The sequence below is a fragment of the Sparus aurata genome, chromosome 14 (genome assembly GCF_900880675.1).
Source record: "Sparus aurata chromosome 14, fSpaAur1.1, whole genome shotgun sequence".
NCBI classification, from domain to species: Eukaryota; Metazoa; Chordata; class Actinopteri; order Spariformes; family Sparidae; genus Sparus; species Sparus aurata.
The window spans coordinates 20,353,705-20,377,188 of record NC_044200.1 but is presented as its reverse complement, the minus strand read 5'-3'; the positions used below and the strand labels follow the sequence as shown (position 1 = coordinate 20,377,188).

General features: G+C 43.6%; 1 protein-coding gene across 7 annotated transcripts in view; it reads right to left on the bottom strand.

Annotated features, from left to right (window-relative positions):
- Nucleotides 1-23,484, bottom strand: part of LOC115595568 (mucin-5AC-like) — a 63,563-nt gene that overhangs the window by 39,306 nt on the left and 773 nt on the right. For 2 of the 7 annotated variants that reach the window (XM_030440208.1, XM_030440207.1), the window contains exons 2-5: nt 22,373-22,485; nt 21,895-22,108; nt 6,492-6,557; nt 187-370 (exon numbers count right to left, since the gene is read on the bottom strand). In XM_030440208.1, coding sequence (XP_030296068.1) covers nt 187-316 — 130 coding nt within the window. In that variant the 5' untranslated portion in view covers nt 317-370; nt 6,492-6,557; nt 21,895-22,108; nt 22,373-22,485. Of the gene's footprint in view, nt 1-186; nt 371-6,491; nt 6,558-11,282; nt 11,575-21,894; nt 22,109-22,372; nt 22,486-23,484 lie in introns of those variants that run through there. The other 5 variants (XM_030440211.1, XM_030440210.1, XM_030440209.1 and 2 more) reach the window with 4 other exon arrangements.

Below are 23,484 nucleotides of genomic sequence, written 5' to 3'. Positions count from 1 at the left end.
AACCAAACACAACCACAGAGAGAGATTAAGAGCTAACGACGAGCCCGGTGGCCTCCACCTCCACTGCTCCAGGAGAGGAAGAAAAGGCGAGAAAACTTGTTAATGAGCAGAGCTGTGGAGTCAAAGGAGGCAGCAGCCTCCTCCTGGTGGTGTGAAAGCACCAGGTGTTGTGTTGATAAGCCTCACCATCCAGCGTCTGCGTCCTCAGCGCAGCAAGAGTGTGTGTGCTGGTCGTCCTCCCCTGAGACGGAGGCTGTGGTCTGGACTTGGAGTTCAGGGAACAAGGAGGCCTGAGGTCCTCAGAACGAGCCCTCATATGAGACAAGAACCGGGGACACAAGAGAGGACGATGACGAGGACGTTCGTGAACCTGTAAGACAAGAAAAAGAGAAATCAGTGAGAGAGATAAACTTTTCACAATATGACTCCACATCAGCGCACCTATTATTTCTTAATAATTAAAGTAATTAAATTAATAAAGAAATAAAGCAAAAAGATAAAAATTATAAAATCAATAATTATAAAATTAGTTATAAGAGTATTAAAAAATACAACAAACAAATAATAATAATTAAATAAAAGGAAAAAAACAATAATATACCTAACCATACCATACCATAACATAGTTGGAAAAATTCAAACAAATGTTAACTAAGGGCAGACAATATATAAATACATATATAATAAAGCAAAAGTTTTAATGTACCATAAAAATATACATTATAAAAGACAAAAACATGAATATACATGAATATACAGAAAATACATCATTTAACAATTAAACAAATTTGTTAAATTAAAATAATTATTTAAAATAAAGGAAGACTGTAAAACAAACAAACTAGTTTAAATGTGTATAAAAACTACTCAAAACCATAGAAGTAAAAATTCTGTGAATATATAAGCCACATAAAATCAATAAAGAATTAGAAGAAAAAAACAACAGAAAATATGTTGTGTGTTTTTGATATAAAATAACTTTTAAATTGAAAAAAATGTCAACCAAAAAGTTACAAAAAAATTAATAAAACCAAACTCCAACTATATTTCCCTCCCTTACACTGGCAGAACAAAACAAACACACAAACAAACAAAAACTAAAGTATGACTTTGCAAAGTAAATGTATATCTGACCTCCCAGATATCTGATAGAAAACATGTCAAAATAAAAGTCACTCTGGAAAACATCTGTAAATCCTGCCACCACAAAATAAAAGCCTGACAGTGGAGCCCTTCTGAACAGTTTGTGGAGAATTCAAATGATGCATGGTGCCTCCACTGCCCCCTTGTGTTCACTAAAGAGACGACATCATCTTCCTCTTCCTCAGCACACAAAGTAACTCCGGCTTTCTGTTCTTACATCCACAACCTTCCTCGTCTTTCAGAGACAAGAGGGAGAAAATTATCTCAAGGGTGATAAAACTCCTCAGAGTACACTGTCGGGACACGCCAGATAAAAGCAGGCGGGACGGTCAATATTGGAAATGCGGAGGGATGGACGCCCGTCTGAGGCACGCCAAACAGAGAAAACCAGCCCAGTGACTCATTCAGTGGCCTTTAGAGAGCAAACATTTGTAATAGACGGCCCACAGACGCAGCAGGGCTTTATTTGACTTGGATTTAAGCTTCACGTAAAACAAAGTTCAGCTCCTCACTCGTTTAACACACAATAAAAAAAAAACAAACAGAAAATGCACGGATACAACATCTGTCCGACTACAACGATGAACCAGGAGACCTTCAGACGGAGGGAGAAAGGGGGGAGAAAGTGGGGGAGGAAGGTGGGGTCGCTGTCTGTGACTCACACAGGGAGGATCAGCGTTTAAATCCCTGCACCATCTCCGCTGATTCCCTCTCCTCAGATCTGGAGGCTTTAAAGATTTGCATTCTTGTGATGTAAAGAAGGAGAAGTGAGGTAGAAAGAGCAGAACAAGAGCCGGTGATGGGGGCCCTTCTCCTCCTCGCTCCTCTTCCTCCCCTACGGCCTCCTCATTACCTGTCGCTCAGGCCTGTCAGGAGGATGAGGAAGGCTTTGTGAGGATCGACTCGGGCCGGTGTCATCAAACCGGTGACCTTCTGAGGAGCGCGTCCGGGCACGAATGTTTAACTTATGTCTGGGTCATTACAACACATGCGAAAGCCATGTTAATGCAGCCACACACGCGAACGCAGTCACACAGTACAAGACGAAGCTGCGTGTCCTTTAAACACACTAATTCTAATTAAACATGGTCACATTGACGACACGTGCAGCTTTCCAAAGCAATCATCTTCTGACATTTAACAAAAACTGACTCAACGTAAACTTTCTGTACTCACTGTAGTTATGTGAATGGTTGCAGCGATACACCGTGAAGCTGATGATTTGTTTTCATCATAATAAAGCGTCTAAAACTTGCGCAACCGTAGTTAAAGTTTACGTTCAACGCTATTAGCTAACTTTAGTTTTTGAACGAACTTTGAATGACAGTACCGAAGTCTGATTATCTTTTCATGTTCACGACAAACTTAAAGTAAAAGTTTGAGCATGGAAGCAAATAAGTGCTGTTAAGAATAGAATCTTTGAAGCATCCACGTACTGGGACCAATATTGGGGTAAAAAAATCAAAAAAGATCCTGTTCTGTATTATAGTCTTTAAAAAAGAAAGGTTTCATATCTTCTCTTATCAAGCAACATATAGCCCAACACTGTTTGATGTGGCCAATATCGGCTAATACTAAAACCAGCTATATAAATGTACGTCTGAATTCCATTCTTTAAAGATTAGTCGATTTGAAGTTGAGCTATTTCAGAAACGTATATCATGTCCGCAAATTCAGATATTGGATCCTCTCACAAGAAAATGGCTACTGCAGATGAAAGTCAAATAGTCAAAATGACAAAATGTAATTCTTTGCTGCACGTGTCATTACCGTACAAAGGGATGACTGGAACATGTCACAGAGGAAGCCATTTCCATCAGAGACAGTAGGTAATACTATAGTTTCTGTAGACACCCAGAACACGCGTGTGGGCTCCTCCGGGGCCCTGCAGGCCCCCAGGAAACGGGCTGACCTCCTGGCGTCAGGCAACCCACACGCTGTCCTCACACAGCCAGAACTGGCTAATGTCATTACGGGCCTGTTTGTGGTCAACAGCTCCCTGATTGAGATGTACAAGTAGCGCTGCTCGATGAATGTAGGAAGTCTATTAGTTAGTCAGAGTCCCAGATGGCCTGCAGAGGACAGGCTTGCGTGTGCTCCTTCACCCCCCCCTCACCTCTAAACACACACACACATATACACACAAGCGTACATAAGCAGCGATACACACACACACACTTAATTACACTGCCTCCGAGTGAACTCTCTGACAGGCGGACGACTACGAGCAAAGACAGAAGTGTGTCTATGTCCCAGTGTCTGCAGGAACAGAGAATTCTTCACAGAGCTGATGCACAAGAAAGCCAGGCTTAGGCCCTAACAAGGTTAAACCCCTGAAAAAGAGTGACTTTTTAAATCATGGAGATTTGTGTTTCTGCGGGGTGTAATTAGCTTTGCTGCGGGGGAGGAGGGTGGGTGGATGAAGGGTCGGGGATGCTGGCGAGGGGGCCGGCAAGAGGCGAAGCGGGGGACGACGACAGTGGGGCGCATTGTGGAGTCCGGCGGATTCAGGGGAGTAAATCTGATTATCAGCTCGTGTCAGAAGCCAGGCTCAGATACAGCTTAGCATTCAGAGCAACTTTCTACTTTCGATGGTTAGACAATGACCCCCCTTTACAGGCCCGAGCAGGCACAGAGGGCCTGGCAGCTCTTCCAGCCCCAGCATCCTGAGACAACACAACACAACACAACACAGGACGACAGCATGACAGCCTGCATTACATACAGCGAAGGAAGAATCGTTCAAACTCTTTATTCAAAACAGGAATTTAACTGATTTCACACATCAAAGTTTGTTTACAGGTGTTGGAGTTAGTTGTGAAGCTGAAGACTAGAAGTGTGAAATAATCTGATCGTACAGCACAGAGTTCGAAGGAAGTGAGTTTAACAAATCTCTGCAGCCGCCGCTAGCGTAACCCACTAAAAAAACATACACAGTGCCTTAAACCTGCAGTCTTTCTAAAGGGGCGACGCCACTGGTTTAAAAAATAAGTGTGATTGTATGTAAGCTTATGAGAAAATGACAGAAGTTGTCACTTGAGTATGAGTTTATGGTCTCAGTCGCTGGTTTCAAGTCTTTTCTCAGTAAAGCACGATGACCAGCAACAACGTCAGCTAGTAATGTTTTCAGTTTGTGACTTTATGTGTCATCATAGAGACATTTAGCAAATTTGAGCATTGTGCCAAGTATTTATATGTCTGTCTGTCAGTGTGGACACTTTACAGGTTGAGATAAATGGGATGGGACTCCTTCGATCCAGGAGTACCGAGTGCTCATTTAAAGTAATTGTAGTTATTACTTCAGAGTACTACTGAGAGTGTCGCGGTCATAAAAATGATGCTCCCATGAAGTTTGGAGTGCTAGTTGTCTGACATGCAACTTGCACAAGTGTTATGTGGAAAATACACCAAGAATGTATTTTTCGGTGAAGTAGGAGGTTCCTTTCATCCAGTAGTTACATTTATTTTACCAATATCTGCATTTTCATAGATTCCGGCATTTTCAATGAAGAGGACGAGTGAATGTATTCTAAATTTCTTAATATTTCTGAATGTTGCAGTTAAAGTGGTTGGAGTACAAATGCCACATTATTCTTCGGAGACAAGTCGCAAAAAACTGCCAAAAAAACTACCTTAAATTGGACTTGAGTAAACGACATTTTCATCAGTGCCTACCTCATATTAAAAACAACACTATTGATCGTTAACCTCTGTTAAAAAGTTGAATATGTCTTCTGTATGTCGTTAAAGGGTTTTCAGTGACACTTGAGGAGGAGAAGCTTTTCTGTGCTCACTCACTATTTAAGAAAACGACGACTCGCAGCGAGTGAAACCATAAAACGTGTGTTGAACTCTTTGTGTACTGAATGTTAATCTGCAGCTCTGCAGCTCTGTTGGCTTGTTTGGGCACCTGTGCATTCTGACCTGAAGCGTCCCATAGCAGCTCGTGTCCCGGGTGACAGCGCAGCGGCTCTGACGCCTATATAAAGCAGACTGCTGGGTCAACAGCCTCTTGTCGGCTGTCTGTCTGTTTAGACAGGGACACGCTTGTTGTAAAAAAAGTTGTGTGGCTGTATGACGGGAGCAGGTTTACCATCACAATACCCTCCTGATTTATTAGATATAGCGGCAGCGGCGGAGAGACGGTGGAGGGCGACACCGGCGCCCGATGAACTTGCCGAATGCAGAAGTGCTGAAGGCAGTTGAGGATGTAAATGAGGCTGTAAGGACCAGCGAGCGTCTTTGTCTGGCGACTTTACTTGTTTGTTTAACCAGAGGCCAAGACAGGAAGCCAGCCCACACAACTCTGCTGTCCCCATGGCAACGCCACTGATAATTGTGGCACATCCACTCCCAGACTCTTTTCAGCCGAGGGGAGAGGTGGAGACTTTTGAGTGCTGGAGGAGAGAGAGGAGTGTGTGTGTGTGTGTGTTTCTTTTTACTTGTTAGAGGAAAACCACCAACGTCCAGATTTAGTAGATTTTTTTGAAAAGCTTTTACTGAATTTGAACCTTAGTGTCCCATCAGTAAATAGAAGTTTAAGGACGGATAAAATCATTTATGTCATTTATCAAACTTACTCTGCTTTCAGCTTACAGTATCGACTGTTTTTTCATTATTGTAAGGTAACTATGTTTGGGTTTTGGACTCTTGCTCCAAAAAATAAGCACCTGAAATATTGCCATACCAATTTTACCAAAGGTCAATTATTACATAACTCTGTCCAACAGCCAGTTATCCCCAAAAACAGCAGCCTGATCTCACTCCCAACATGTCGGATACAGCAGCCTTGATCTGCTACTTGCGAACTCTAAAAAATATCTTAGAGATGAATCAATCACATTAAACATGTCATTCCACAACAATAAAATCAATGCACCTTAATACAATACAAGTATATTTTGCTTATTTCTAGTCAGAATATCTCATCGCACTTACTATAAGACACAATCACCCTGAAAGTGATATTCCAGTGAGATACAAGGATTTGATTTGGACATTTTCACTTGTTCCGATGCCACCTGTTAAGGAATGTGAGGAATCAAATGAAACCACCCCCCTCTTTGGATCTGTCACAGAACAGCTCCATGGTAATAATATTTCTATAAGTTGTTGTCTGCTAAGTGCTTCTTTTAACTCTTGGGTAACATAAAAACGTAAGGTAGCCTCAAAACACCAATTTTGGCTGCTCAATTAGTATAAATGAGCAACTTGTGTGCAGGTCCGAGGTTCCAACTAGGAACATGTCGTAGGAACAAGCTTCACAGAAAAAAGCGAGAGATTTAGGATAGTAAAAAAAAAAACAGTATTCATGTTCCCTGTTGTTTAAACAGTGTTTTGGCACTCACAGTGTGGTGGCAGAGTCCTCTCTCCCACAAGATGGCCTTGCTGACAAACGACACATAAATGGGTCCCTGCGAGAAAAAAACGAGAGTGAGACGTAAATATAAACAGTTATTGATTACAGAAAGAGGGCAAAGGTACACGTTGACGGTTAGAAACAGATTTATCCGAGCGAGATTGAGATTGATCAGTCGAAAGAGTTTGGAGATGAACTGCTTTCAGTAGCTCAATCTCCTGCTCCGTGGGCCTCCAGGCTGAGAACAATGACTGAAGCCTGGCAAAACAAACAAAAAGCCACACAGCGAGTGGGCCCTCCAGAGACATTTAAACCCCCACCACTGCATTAATAACCCCTCTGTCTTGATTATTGAGCTGCTGTGAGACCGGCCGGTGGTTTGAGCTGCGACAGCAGAAGACGCGATGATGGAGTCTGCTCTCCCACGCAGCCAACTTCCCAACATCTGCTCAGTTAACAAAACCTCTGTTCCCTATCTCCTCTGCCTTTCTCTTTAACATGTCGCTTCTTCAGGACAGTATGGTGGTTTTATGGCAAGGGTGCATCAGTTTGACCCGGGGAGCAGGGGGCGCTGTGTTAACTCATCAATCACTGGAGACACATCACAAGCAGTCAGCAGAGCAGCTCATCCATCTCTCTTTGCAGCTCCTGGCAGCTCCCAGAAGCACAGAGTCAGCTCCAGAGCTGGTCCACTCCAGGGAGCAAGAGAGCAGATCCTCCCAGGACTCACCCCTCATTCATGGGCTGTAACCCCAGACCGGAGTGGGTGACAGGGGGCAAAAGGGGCTCTCAGGGTAGGAGGACAATGGCGCTTGATGTGTGTATACATGTGTGCGCTTCCCGTTCCTTTGGAGTGCACTGGTGTGGAGCTCTCTGCCAGCTTGTGCAAGACTCTCAAACCCATTCAGTGCCACTATGAGAGGCTAGAGAGCAGCGTAGGTCTTGCTTTTGTCTGTAGGCTTCATTTGGACCGTACCTGTTGTGTTGGACAAAGCACATCACGTATGATTATGCACATTATGCCAGAAATACCGCGCGGGCTCTCCATCCTTAATAGAAGCCTTAATTGCTGGCGAATAATGAACTGACGGAGAACAACAACCAATTTCCCTCCGGTGAATCATGGGTGCTTGCGGCCCAATGACCTTGTTGTTACTAATTATGCGCTGAATGTGAAATCAAGTACATTTTTAGACGGTAAAGGATGAAGTGGCTGTGGGCTGGGTTGACCTACGGGGAAATTATATGGCCCGAAATTAAAAGCATAGCAAAGGAAACAGGCAAAATGATAATAAGGGGGGAAAAAAATACATCTCTTACATACATAACATAATACATAAATACATAAATACATAACTACGTTTATGGGGTTACATTGTCTATATAGATACATGTAGTTAGTAATCAAATAAAAAGCAAAGCTAGCTGAAAATAAAGGCATTAATCAATTGCCTCTTTCTGCCTTTGATGTCATCGTTTGACCCGTCATCACAAGTATGACACATAATCCCATATAGGGTTTGTCTAAAGTGATTGCTGCCCCTCTTTTCCTTGTTCAATTCAGATGATGCGATTAGAGAGATTCCTAGCAGATGGGATTTCCACTGTGCATGTGTTGACAGCGTGTATACCCCCCCACCCTCCTCCCCGTTACCGCGCTCCACCTCACGGTACTTCCTGTCGGATCCACTGAGCACACGGGCGGCGTGGGCCGGCAGGACCCGAGCGGAGAGGAAATGCTGTGGTGCCGGTTTGAGCCAACAGGGGGAAATATGGTCAAATATGGTCTGTCTTATCAATAATGAGTAGGTGGAACAGGCCGGATCAAATTACCAATTTAGAGCTAATCACCAAAGTGGTGGCTGGTCTTTGCTTTATCCCCTCTCCCACCCTGCTTTCTCCTCCTCTCTGGCGATTCCTGCCGCCATCTGTCCGTCTTTCTCAGGGGAGCCCTTCCTTCTCTCCCGAGCACCACACTGGATGCTTTATTAATTCTGTTTCACCTGATTACACCCTGTCTGTGAGTCAGGGCACATTAATAGGCATTTAATCAACGTTTAATTACGGGAGCAGGCATCGAACAGAGAGCCACAGATCAGATCTGCATCCTGGTGAGGTCAGTGGCAAGGACACAGTAACACACATTATTTTGACAAATCTGGGTCGTGTACGGGTGTAAACAAGTTGCCGTTACTGCAGCATCTCACTTGTTAAACTAGCATATAACACTGTAATGTAAAGTATTTCACTTTAACAAGCACTTACAGAGGCTCTGTGGAACCTCTGAGTTGTGCTGGAAGACAGTCGTATAACAACTTATACAAATTGTCCGCAGGCTTGGATGTCATATTACAATCCGCTCACATAAGGCCAATAAATAAAAAGTGATTCATACATGTAATTTGCTGCAAATTGTCACATAGAGCCCCTTAACATATTGAAATATAATCATATAAAGAAAGTCACAGTCTTCAAGACTTTTCAACACCAGTTTGTGTAGTTTTAAGAGGTGGCTAGATGTCTTTTTTTATTTTGTGCTGCTCTTTTGTGGGCGACTTTAATTTGCGTACCATCTTTTCATTTAATACAGTTAACTTGACGGCAAACAGTTGCTTACTGTATGAACACATTCAGCGGTTACTCTGCAATCTTCTTTTTCTGATCACCTGATGAATGTAAGTGTTATCTGATTAAACATGATAGTGACTGCGTTTACATTCACAGCTTAGTTGGATTACAGCCATAGTTCGACTATGATACTCAATCAGACAACTGCAATTATTTGAGTATACATGCCGGTGAGAAAATCGGATTATTGGCCGGAGCATGTCATACCCCGGTACGCTAGGTGGCGCTGTACACATTTCAACATGTGGGAACAGAGTCACCTCCGGCTGACCTCTTTCCGTCACCAGCTGCCTCGGCATTCAAGAAAGATGGCGTATGAAGAGCGAGACGAAGCTACATCTTTGTACACTTCGTATATGGTGTACATGGTAATTACACAAACTAGATTCACAATGGGGCTCTTTCTTGCGGTGATTTCGGAAGAAAGACGCCGCCGCCGTCCGTCTACTTCCGGCTCACGGCCCCGGGTAAAAAACCTCGCGCCTGCGCAGAACGCAAAATCCGATCCAATCCGCTGGAACGTATACATGCAGGACTAATGCGACTATCAATCGAATAATCTGGGTGCTTTAATTCGACTATGAGAAATCCGATCCGGTCCGATTTTAGTTAGACTAAGGTTTAAATATGCATCTTAGAAATCCCATCATAGTCGGACTAACACAGTAATTCGGTTTTCTTGAGTGTCATGTAAACGCACTGAGTGAAATTAAATTCAGTTACTGGCAAACATGCCAAAACATTGATCTTCGATACGTCCAGACGTTGTTATAAAGCCCCTTTGTTGCAGCAGAGTCAGATCGTATCTATATGATCTATAGATAGACGTATCTATATTTCTATATCTAAGTGGGTTTTTACCAACTACTGGAAGAAATATCTTTGTATTTAGCTGCTAAATGCAACACAGTGTTCAGCAGCTACTTAGCTAAATGTACACACAGTGGCTTCTCGCTGAAAATGACTCTAGGAGAGCAGAACTCAATCAAAATAATTACTGAAATTCTAACCCAAATATCTCTTACAAGCTTGAGACTCCAAAGAGTTACTAAGTAATTCCTGAACACACGTCTGGACTGTGGAGGCATGACACAAGTGGTACATAACCTACATTCAGACTAATGCTTTGAAACGTAATAACTTCCACTTTACACAGACTACCTAACTCTGTCAACAACTGTCCCTCGTGATAACCCAAACATCTCAGCTTTCACTAACAGTGTGAGTGTGTTAACTCTGCAGATGCAGAATGGCAACAGCGCTCGAGGTTGAAGCATGTAAATCAGCTGCTGGATTTGTCGATAAACCTGCTAGCTTTGATACAAAAGAGCTACACAGTCTCTAAAGCTCAGACAAAACTTTAAAAGCACACCACAGGAACTCGACAATGCAGAGCAACACAACTGATGAGCAGATCCCGTTCAGAAAAACAATCAAGCAAACGGATGAGCTATCAATGGCAAACAAAAGGCGAGGGTGACCGCCTCAGCATGGCTTTGGCCAGGTTAGAGGCAGAGACAGAAGAGGAGAGCACCCAGATTGAGAGAGAGAAAGCCCGGGGTCAGCTATAATGAGCCGTGAATGTGAGCATCCAACCAATCCTGTTTAATGGGGTTCATCCCTGGAAAGGTTTCGGTCCTGCCTCACACCGGTGTTTGTGTGTCTTTACATTGGGGTCCGGGTCAGGGGCCTGCAAGGGCTCCGTGACCCTGAAATGAGCTCGGGGAGTCAGTGTGGACCCCCGCTGGCAGGACAGAGATCCTTTTATGCTTTAATCTGCGAGCAAGGTGGATCAATATGGCGACTATTGGTGCTGGGATTGTGTGCAGGAGTAAGCGGTCCAGCCATTTTAGACGTCTCGCAGGGGGTTGGCGCACCCTGACAAAAGCAAAGCCCCGCTGCCAGCACCGGTCACAATGACCTGTGGGACAGTGGCACACCAGCAGCTAACCTACTTAACATTCATTAGTGTCAGAGAGGTGGACAGATGCTCCGGGTCTTACGGATCTTCTCTCTCATGTTCTCTACATGGGGCTCATTCAGCAGCGTTTGACGTGTCTTTCATTTGGGTTATAGGAGTTGTAGGCGGTGGCGGCAGCAGGCCGCTCAGCTGTGGATTTAGGAAGAGCTGGGTGGGCATGGATGGACTCACCCTGTGCGCGTGGCGTGCAGAGCCGTCGGGGAGGCAGGTGCTCGTGCTGACGGGACGCCTGGGCCGAGCCAGAAGCCTCCGATGATGCTTGAAATCCGGATTTCTGGAAGCGCTGCTTGGCTCTGGAGCTCCTCGTCTCTTGACAGCAGACATGTCCAATGAGCTCTAGTCTAACATTTTACTCAGCTTCTTCATCAAAATGTTAACATTTTACACCTTAAGTCCTGAAGTCAAAAGAAAACGACAACATTTTGCCCACAAACCTTTTCAATAATACCTTCACGCTTTCTAGTGGAGTGATTTAAAAGGCAGAGGAACTGAGCAATGCCTCTCTCTGTGGGAGGCTAAATCATGAACTCTATTTGAATAGCTTATGGCTGTTAATAATTACCATCCTGCTAAACCAGTGCAGCTCTCTCATGCACATCGTTTCCTTGGCAAGCAGGGACACAAGACAATATTCCCCTCGGATTTGGGGGGAAATAATGAACTCAAACCCTGTGTTCCTTCCACATGAAACACAAAAACAAGGCCGACAATAAACCAAAGCTTTCAATTAAGAAGTGAACAGCACTGAAGCCCCACACAGTGACAGAGGCCAGAACAGAAATCAGGACCAGCTGGACAGAGAGAGGGCTTTTCAGCCCGACTCCAGACACAACATGGATCAGGTTCTGGGCTGCTATACAGCAGCATAAATCTCCTTGCCCTAATTACATTACAGGGCATATAGTGGCAAGCTCTGTGGAAACAATGGACCCTATCAATTCCACAAATCAGAGCTCAGTGGAGTGTGTGTGTGTGTGTGTGTGTGTGTGTGTGTGTGTGCGTGTGTGTGTGTGTGTGCATGTTCTGAACAGCCCTCTATCTGTATCTCCAATCAAAGCTTATTATCTAGAGTGCGACATGAGTTTGAGGTTATCATCTTCAGATTTGTAGTGCAAAAAAAACCCCTTGTAAATACTCTCCTGGTGTATTATTAACAAGGACTGTGGTCGAGTGAGGAGCCGTCAGTGTTTTCCATGGTGACCAGACCAAACACTCACAACCCATGGCCCACTTCAGCCACATAAAATAAATCTTTAAAAAACTTTTTTCTGCAGAATTGACAAAAAGAATCTGCTTCGTTTAATTTCTCCAAAACTAACAAAGAAACCAGAAAATCCTTTGACCGTAATACCACGACTTGTGACATGTACTAAAGCTTCTTGGGGCCATCTGAGATCAAGATCAACCTTTCCTTTACATCTCCCTTCCTAAAGCACTCTGAGGTCTCCCTCTGTTCGACCCTACGGGGGCTCTGCAGTGCTTTTTTGGGGTAATCCAGATGCCACAATACCAGTTGCTAAGACACTGCCAGAAAATGCATTGTGTGAGGAGAAGTGAGGCTGGAAATCACAGTATTATTTTTGCAGGAAGAGAACTCTTGGATAGTCACTACATCCATGTTTTAATGCATATATACTTATTTATTGTTACTCTGTTCTTTAGCGTTTAATCATTAGTTAATACACTATTTCATCTGTTTTCTCTTGTTTTGATATGACAAGACGTCTGTTAAACTGAAGATTTACTGGATTATTTGATATCTGAAGGACAAGAGTTATCAATTAAAGTAATGTCAATCAATGTGGATTTTCCCTGTGGATATTAAAATTTGATAAAACTCTTAAGACTGATGTAAACACAAAACTTGCAAGCTAACAGTTGCACATATGGAGCAACAGTGTCATTCATTAAGGGTCAGATATGTGCCTCCTGAAATCTCTTTTAGCTCTGTTTTTGGTCCCCACCACTTCACTAGCTTCACTAGCTAGTTGCTAACTCTGCTGTTTGCAGGTAGTAACAGTGTTTTTTTAGAGCATTTTCACTGAACACCTACCTGCTGGATTCCAAAAATAACTCTATGGGAGCGTTGACAGTGAATCAAAACAGTGAAATTGAAGACCAAATGGCTAAAAATGAGCTTCAACTGCAGAGTTTGTCAATTTTAGCAACCTCTTGAAATTGAAGCAGCTTGGCTAACACTGGCACGTACATAATGAATGACTCCGAGTGCTTTTCTAATGAAAATGTTATCTATCTTTAATCTTTGCTCTGTTATATTAGAAGAATGGTCAAAAAACTTGGATGTCACATATTTGCAAATGCACACTCTCTCACACACGCACAAATAAACACATACATCAGCACACAAAAGCTGACAAAGCCTTTCACAAAACACATAAAATTACAATTACAAGAGCTTTCATGCAGTTCTAAGGAAGGCAGCCCTGCCCACTGCGTGCTGCCCTTTGTCGGCTGCGAGACCCAGAATCAAAGAGTGTTGACCTGCACCGGCTCTACCCGGCAGGCCTGCGGGGAGTCCTGCTCTGACTCCAAACCCTGGCTGCCATGCCATGCTGAGATCCCCCCTCCCGCCCCCCGGTCAGCTCCGTTATTTCCTCATCTCATCAATCTGTCAGCTAAGCCCTTTGACATGCGGCACAATATGGTCCCAGTATTTCTCAGTTCAGGCTCCTCTCTTCCAATATGGTTCCAGCATTTCAAGATTAGTCAGCTCACCCACAAGGGTCTGCTCCCCTGGTGCCTCAGGACCACGAGGGGGAGTCGGCAGCAAATACAGTCGCTAGAAGCAAAGCGATGGCAGCTTATTAATTATTTTAAATCTCTCTAGATCCAAATTGGTTCTATACTCCAAACATCGCACAGATCTGTTGTTTTTAACTCTGAACAGGAGTTCAAAGATGTCAAACAAGGTTGTGAGATCATGTGCATCGAGTTTTATTTGGTGATTGTTGTTGTATGGTTCTCTGCATGGTTAGTTTTTAATCATGCACACACTTTAAATCCACTCTTCAGATGTATTGAGGGGCCTAAAACTTTCATTCTCTCAATCAGTTTCTTACTTTGAGCAAAGTGAGCACAGGTTTGATTATTTCAGGTAGAAATGTCTTTAATGTTTTTCTCTGAGCTCATCCTGAGTGGTTTACAGACGGCTGGCCTGCGTTGCAAAATAATCAAAATGTTTTGACAGTTGATGGTTTATGATTCCAGTGCAGTCAACCAAATCTGATCTAATCAAATCTACACTGTTGATGAAGTCGATTACCAAAGAATTAATCATCTTTCTTCAGAACAGCTTTAAGAGTTTGCCTGCATTACATAGTGTTTCTTTAATTGTCCACCTCACCTTTCTCTCTCCTTTCTGTTTCTCTCTGCCAACAACCTTATCTGCTTTCACACCTTTCAAGTCACCCAGAAAACACACCTGGTGTTTAGGATTTTTTCCCAACCGCAATCGACTGTTATGAGCTGTCATAACAGCAGGTGAGCCACGTGTGGAGGAAGCTTGGTGTTAACTATGCAGCCGATCAAAACCAACAAACCCCGAACAACATTGCAACAAAAGAACAACAGCAGGTTGGCCTACATTAAATAGCAGAGGTCACATCACAATCAGTGTGTTTACATTCTCTCCGGTGGATTGAAAAAGTCAAAGTATAAATTCTTTCTTCTTTACTCTGCTACCACCCAACTTAAGTATATGCGTGGGACACTGCCATGTTTCTGTTTATGGTTGGGCAGTGACCTCTAGTGGCCACAGTTATCAGGATGGGAGCAAAGGAGGAAGTCAGGTGACGTAGTATAAAAAGGGACCACAGATAAAGGGGGTGGGGAGGTCAAATGGGTGAAATAAATGCAAGATTTTTACCCTGGAAACAGTTGTTTGTGTCAACAGTGAGGTATTTTAAGCTATGAAAGTATATGTACTGCAGCTTGCAGGCCCGCTGACATTGTTTACTTCCTAAACTAAGCACCTCTGCAAGTGTAAAGTTGGATAGTACACTGTGTTGTTGAGCTTGAGTTCACCATGTTACAGCATACTTTTAGCATATTTGTTGAGCATGCAGTACCTTTGAGGTTATTCTGGAGAATATTCTGGACAGTGTTTGTCGTTGTTTGGGATCGTTACAATAATAATAAACATACATTTGCATAAATCAAGCATATTTTTCCACTCGCATGTTGATAAGAATTATTAAAAACTTGAAAAATATTCCTTTAAGATGCATTTAGAACAGATAAAAAATGTGTTGTATTATGGACAATCATTGGATTAATCACGATTAAACATTTTAATAGACTGACGAACAATGTTATAATATTTTAATAACTAATCCCCAAACCTAACTAAGCAGATTTGGTGCCTAAATTAGTCGTTCGGTACACTGCCTATTCAGTCACTTAAATTGAAATAAACTCTTTCCAGTGTTTCCTCACATCTGCTTACTGCACACTCATCACTACCTCAATGTTAATAATGAATACTGACAAAGACGTACAAAGCACCATTGTATACATTATGTTTTAGAGAGCATAAATTAAAAATCAAGTCCAAAAAAAGATGCTCGGAGTGAAAGTTGGCCACCTGTGAATATGAAAGCAGTTTTTTATGGAGAGAGGGAGGTGAATGTATTCCTGTTTTTGAGATCTGTGCCGCTGGACTGGACTCACTCGAGGACGGACCATTCAATTTATTTTCAAGTAAGGATGAAAGGAAGACTCCAAACTATGCATGTCGTCCATTCAGTGGCGACGCTCTTTAAAAGAAAGAAAAAAAAAAAGACAGCAGAAAGAGTTGGAAAAGGGTGGAGGGGCGGAGCGCTGCATAAATTTTACATACACAAGGCAGCAGACAAAGTGATTGTTGCTTCACCAAAACTTTTTTTTTTCTCTCCCCCAGAAAACACTTTTCCTGCTGAATAGGCACCTATTAGTGACTCCATTATGGGCACAGGGCTCTTGAATGGCTCCTCACTGTGCGTCTTTATCATAGTCAGGGCCGTGAATGCAAGCGGCCCCCCTCCTCCTCAAGCCCAACCAAACTCTTTACAGCCTGTATTGATAGGTGCTGCGGTGCTGGTGATGATGGGTGAGGCGGGAGAGGGGAGGGAGGCGGGCTGCCATTCTCACCCCCTGTTGTGTGCTCCAGGTGTGGTGGGTTAAGCGTAGCGCTCCGGAGCCTCTATTGTGCCGCACACTTTTTTCTTTACCACTTGTTCCATAAAAAAAAAAAAAAAATGGTTGCAGTGTTTTACATGCATTAGCTGATCTCCATAATGCCGTCCCCCCACCCCCCTCCTCCCGCCCCCCGGCTGCACCCCCAAAACAAGTCAGGCCTCCGGCGAATCGCTGCACACCGCCTCAGAGCCCTGTATTGTTGCTGGATTATTCAGGAGTTAGCTGAAAGAAAAGAGACAGGGAGAGTGGGGTGTCTGTACTTTATCTCCAGGGGAGACAGGGGCTAAAGAAGGAGCTTCTTTAGAGAAGTGAGTTACTGCGGCGAAAAAAAAGCCCGAAAACACCTGCAGAAGACAAGCGCAGGGAGGCCGAGACGAGGAACCCCTATTGTTCGTCTTTACTTTTCTCGCATCCTCGCCGAGATACTGTAAAAACCAGCTCCCCTCTGAAAGGAGGAGCGTCTGTTTACAACAAGTCCCGTCTCCCATCACAACATCATCACCTCTGCACTGACGGATCCATCAGCATGTCGGCGGCTTCAATCTGTGAACAAATATCTGTGCGTGTTTGTATTTCACTCAACTTTGAAGCTATGTGTGTACACGCAGTTGAAGGAGGGGGGGGGGGGGGGGGGGGGAACGCAGAGAGAGGACGAGAGACTTTATGATGAATATGGAAGCATTGTTCAGCCATGCTTACCTCCACAGGGAACCATCTGCTCCCTGTCAATGCATCACCTGCTCGTCTGAGCCGTCTCCAGGGCAACAAGGGGAGGGGGGATTAGGAGAGGTTATGGCTTTGATGGGAGGGGCCGTCGCTGGGGACAAGAGAGGAGGTGCACTGGAGGAGGAGGAGGAGGAGGAGGAGGAAGAGGAGGTCAACGGGAGAGAGGTTGCCGGGCGAATGTCGTCCTCTGCTGGTGGAGAGATCGTACAGCAGGAGTCACGCATACACACACGTCTTCTATATTCACAACAGCCAGCATCTGGTGCTGTTTCCTCCCACAGAAGCCACTTGTTGGACATTTTGTTCGAGTTCGAGCCAACATAAAAACTGGCAGTTTAACTAAAGAAAGGTCAACTAACACAAATTACCGCACACATATTGCAGGTGGGTGGTGTTATTTGCTCATGTTTTAAATTCCCTGTCTCTCAGGTTTCTGCCTCCACCCAAATTGTCCACCTACAGTTGGACCACCATCACCATTTTGTGTTTTTGGAGCCAGAAGTGACCATATTTTGATGAGTTACTCCTCTATCCTGACTGACTGTCACCTTGGTCGCCACTTTTTAAAGCACCCCCTGCTTTAACGTCTATTTTACTCTACGTGGGAACATCATTTACAAAATGTGCATCCTGCTGTGTTGAAGAAGACTTGAAACTACAAATTGAGACTGTAAACTCATTAGCAAACTGTTTACAGAGATAATAAACCAAGCGAGAAGTAGGGTGAGTGTGTCAGTGACAGTAAAGGTGAACCTGCTTTACAAAAAGCACAGGGTGAGGAAATTACTTGTCAAACGTGAATGTGATTAGCTGCTGCAGAGTGACAGCCGCTGTGTGTTCGGTGCAGGCGGGCTGTCAGGTATTGTGCGACACGCAGCATGAATGTCAGTCAGTCACAGACTTCTCATTAAGCCTCTGTGTTCCTCCACCTACAGTACAATGTACGTCGTGCCAGTGACGGCTGGGTAAACACAGACCTGAGGACGGCTGCAGAGGCAAACATGTAGGATTTGAAAACTGATGACTGAGTCAAACAGCAGCGCTTAGAAGTGTTCAGGACACCAGTAAACAACAACGATCAAGACTGTAGCCATTACTGTAGATTTTTAGTTCCCTTGTCCACCTATTCCAGCATTTCTAGAATAATTTAAATGTTTATTCCAGCGTCTGCACACTGTCTGACTCGCAAAGATCATTTATCCACAATGTTTCATTACTAGACTTCTGCCTGGTGAATTTTGGTGTCAAACTACATTAAATGCAGATTTTCACCGATACCTCAGCATGTGACACTGAGGACAAGAGGACCTTTCAGGAGGAGCCGTTAGCCAAAGTCACACGTTCACCTGCAGCCGCCCTTCACGGACTCTCGGTGACACAGAGAAAGTCTGACTGACAGGTGAAAGTGACCACGGCTGCAGGGAGGAAACACCTTTTGTGTTTGGTCAGGGAGCTGGTGAGGCCGGTGACCCATGTCCCTCTGCCGACGAGCTCATCAGCCCGAGGGGGTAAGGAGGGAGGGTCTGAATCACTCCCTCCTTACATCATCACTACCCCCCCCCAACCATCACCAACTTAACATGTCATCCCCCCTCAGTTAGAGACCTCCACTCTCTCCCCCTTAAAACAATCTCAATCTTATCTCCATCTTTACTATATGTGTAGGAAACATGATAAACCAAACGTCCACTACAACTGCGTCCACCTGCAGGTAACACGATGCCTCTCTGTTCTCTGAGGCGCATAAAGATGATAAAACAGCTGTCCAGCCAAAGAAAAGTCTTCATGGATGCCTTCAAGGATGTTTCCAGTGAAAAAATAAGAAAATAAACAAATGATTATAATAATGTTGTTCATACTGTTCTATTTTGGGAGAGGTCAGCCTGTCTTTAAATATCTAGGATCCCCAATTAGTAATTGGGTTAAACAAAGTAAGTCAATTAAGGGATCCTGGGATCATTTTACATTTTAACAACAGAACAAAAGACAAAAGGTGTTTGCTTTTGGCCTGTGGCCCACCGCTGAGCTTTAGTTTTGGCCCTCCATGAGAAAAAAACTTTGGGCACCCCTGCTTAAAATGTTCAGAAACACACATTCACTGCACAAAATGTCAGGAACAAGTTGTCTTTTCCTGAAGGACACGTCCAGCACGTATCCCTTATTTATTCCTTTTAATAAATCAACATGATAAAATGAAGGATATCAGTAAAGAGACACAAGAGGGATGATACTGAAGATTTAACACAGCTGATGTGCACTGACAACTGCAAGTCATATCAGGACATGTCCTTAATGATGTTGTTAACTCAGTGTCTGTCATGGTTAAGTTCTGGTCATTTACTGTGAACCACATGTGAACCACATGTGTCTGAATGATACTCAGAAATTAGCCTACTTCCTGTAGGGATTCCTTCCTCACCTTAAAAACCATTTAATCTGTGCTGGAGGGAATTGTTTTCACCAAACATTGTGACTGCTGGAGCTTCAACAGATTATTCATGGTTAAAAAGAAATCAGTCATTCGGGGATAAACACAAAAGCTCTCCACGTATGTTCCATATCCTGAGGTAATGTCTAATGAAAAGTTGGTGTTTTCGCGTTATTTAATTGAAAATATAAAGATAAGTAAACATAGCGTTAATAATAAGTGATAAATGATGGTAAGTGTTGGACATACTGTCTCTGTTGGGGTTATAGCTTTTGTTATTTCCTTACAAAACGCTTGTTACATTTGCTACTTTTCAAGGGGGAAACATTCATTCAGCTAAATTTGAGTTGATTTGGAGGTAAAAAACAAAACGGCTGTGGAGTTTTGCGAAGGGCTCGGTTGCTTCTCTCTCTCGGACGGTCAGGCTCGGACAGAAGCCCGCACACAGGTCCTGACTCTGACTCCTTCCCCTGGGTGAGATCCTGGGAGAGTTTCCTGTCAGGGCCACGTGTAGCGGGGAGCCCCGGCCAAGGAACGGGGGTGACTTTTCTGGGTGTAAAATTCAATTATCCAGCGGGTGAGCGTGTCTGAGCGTGTCTGTTGTGAGCGGTGGGCGGACGGCTGCCCGTTCCCAGCATGCGACAAGGGGGTTAAGAACCACAGAAAAGGCCTCCATTATCCCGAGTGAGAACGGCCCATGTGGCTGGCTGCACGGCCTCCGCTCTCATTCACTCCCCTTTACAACAGCACTGCCGAGAGCCTCGAGAAGTTTCATTCTCCTTTCTCTGCTCTCATTCCCTTTTCTTCCTCCCCCCTCCCCACCACCTCCCCTCTCTTGCTCTCCAACTCTCAGAAAAGAGCCCCCACAATGCCGCTGGAGGGCTGGAGTGGATTCTTCAGCACCCCTGTGGACAGTGCACATGTGGACAACATTCACAGGATGTCTGTCAACCAGTCCATTAATCAACGACATCTCATGAAAGAACAATTAGGAAAACCGCACAACTCTATAACAGATTATCATCTCTTAGCACCCCCGCTATTCCTCCTGTGCAGCAATGCTCCGCGCCGAAGTCACTCCTCCTCGTCCAACTGCGCCGTAATAACCAAAAAAGCTGGCGTTGCATAAGCATGACAAAACAAAATGATTTTTTTTTCTTTTTTTTTTAAGCGGGGGCAGCTGCAGTGTGTAAAAGAGCTCATTCCTCGCGGTCTGAGCCCAAACTGACTCGCATCTGGCTAATCATCAGAGCGAGAATGGATCTTCAGTGTGTGAATGAGACCGAGACCCTGTGGAGACGCACACTGCACCGCTTCTCCTGATAAACGAGCGATTGTCTCCGTCACCATTAATGACAGTAAATGACGCAGAGGGGGAGCTCTCCATCCACTGTACACCACCAAGAGGGCACTGAGGAATCTTCAGAGTTTTCACAACCCATCTGCAAATTACTGACCAGTGCAGGCGACACATACAGTGGTCCATTATGAGGAAGAGAGAGTCTGCTGCAGTATGTTTGGGTGCATTTCAATAAGGCTGGTAGGCAGTGCAAACTGTCTGCTTCAACTTAAAAGAGGTATCCGGGGATATTTTAGCAACTCTGGGTTGAGAAACAAGCTGCAAACTCAACACTGACTTAATATTGTTTAAAAAAGTTGAATGGCAAACAGGTCTGACAAGTGAAGCCAATGCAGAGGAGCCTCAAACCTGCAGAGGGCGACTCCACTGCTCTCAAAAAGAAGTTTGATTGTATGAAAGCTTCTGAGAAAATCACAATGAAATGAAGGTCGCTCCCATCTTGCCAGTTATTTCAGGCTTTTATTTAGGACCCTCTCTAAATATAAGGGGGGAGAGTCATGACTTCATTTTCACAAGTCACCTGGATATAAAAACATCATCAGAATCAGTCAAATCTGATAAAAAACATTCAGGAGGTTCAGTGGCTTTAAAATTCAAGATATCGTTCTCCACGTACACCCTTAATAATTTGTTTAAACACCCAAAACTGAGTTATTAGAACACCTCCATACTTTAAAAAAGTATTCCCTGAATGTCATCATTATCTTAAATAACACAGATGCCCTTAGAAACCAATGTTATATGATTCTGTCAAGCTAACTGTTGAATTCAGAAGATTCAAATCGGCTGTCAAGGGCTTCTATCGCTCATCAAATCGCTCTGAAAGTGACCTCAAAGATATTGATCGCTACTGTCGTAGTTTTTAAAACAACATATTTATAGTTATCATTATTGGGATCATTTTTGGTGCAGACGTCCCCCCAACTGTTGCACTAAACACTCAATAAAATCATTATTTCATCTCAGATATATGCTTGCATATGGTTAGGTTGACAACAAAGAGTGTCTGAGTCTAAATGAGCAGTCTCACAGTGAAGTGTTTCATTTCCATACTGTTGTTCTCTCGACATTACCTGACCTACACTGCCCTCGTGTGGCACCTGTGGGTCCCCCTCGGCATCAGGTGTGATGGAGGGAGGAGATCTGCCCACACAGATGTTTGTTCTCTGTGCTCCCTTTATTTCCGTCCACGCCCGTAATTACATTTTCCTGGCTTTAGATTCCTCGTCACTCCAGCTTACAGACGGTCAATTCTGTAAATTTGGCGTGGCTGCCGTGTGATGAAGTCTTGTGCAGGGGGTTAAAAAAGTGATTTGTTTTTAGGGCGGTGTCCTTTGAGTTATGTAGGTTAACAATCACGCACATGATACAGAGGAGAGAAAACATCTTAATAAGCACGAATCCTTCTGTTCTACAAGGCTTAGGCTCTTTTGTACATACACAGGCACTTTATAAACTGTATCCAAATTATTTATTCCCTCTATAAGACAGTCTTAGTTCCTCTAGCATCATCCCTTTTTTATATAAATCAATTATTTTCATCTCTGTTACCTGAACCAGCTGAATGAGCAGAAGTCAGGGCTGCTGGTGGTGGTGATGCAGTTCTTCGACCACTTGTAGCATCCAGACGGGCCATGTTTGTCTTCTCTCTATCCGGGCTTCTCCTAACAACAAGAATTTAAAAAAAAGACGCTCAGCTTTCACTCAACAAGTGTTAGCCCGAATGGAAATGTCTAGTAGTGTCTGAACATATATGTCAAGAGACCACCTTCGATATTTTGGGGGATTTTGTCCACACCATGTGATACTAGCTGGTAAATTCAGCAAATAAATCTGAGGCCATTAACTTTATTGCTCATGTCTCATTAACTTGGATTATTATAGTGATCCAATATTAGGCTGTAGCTAATCACACTATTGTTTGTCCAACTATATGATAGCATGTTGACGTTAGTATTTAGCTTGCTTAAAACACTGCAGTGGTAGTGTCTTTTTATTATTTTGTTACCAGGGCAGAGGGCTATAAATGTTAAAAAATATATGTTAATTAAATTTTTTATTGACAAATCAGCAAATTCATGCTCATCTATGTTACTTGCTTCATAGGGAGCCGAGCCCAACTGAAAACACATCATCCTAGCTCAATTAACGCACCATTACACCAATTAAAACGTATTTTAACTTGGTTTTAGGTTACTTGTAGCTACCACTGACAACACTACATTATATTTAACAGCTTTAGTTGTAAGGTCACATTATCATTTGGCTAGAAAAAGGACTATAGAATTACTAGGCTGTGCTTAATTACATTGTAATCTATATGTTAGCATGTTGTCATTAGCATTTAGCAAAATAAGGCAGTGTTTTAATTAGCTAACGTTACAGTGCTGCAGCTGACACACAGGCTGTCTGTCCCCTGGTCAGTCAGTGATTACATGGCCTCAGGGTAGTGAGTGATTTCGGACACAGCCATAGTAATTCAAAGTACCTTACTGTAGCTGTGGCTAATTGCACTAATGGTATTCTAAGGAGCTAGCTACCCTTTTGCATGTTGTCATTAGCATTTAGCAAAAAAATAAATAAAAAAATACTATAGTGTTTTACTTAGTTAAAGGCTGTAGATGAGTTCTCTGTTTCTATTTGTCTTGTTTGTCAAGTTTGCT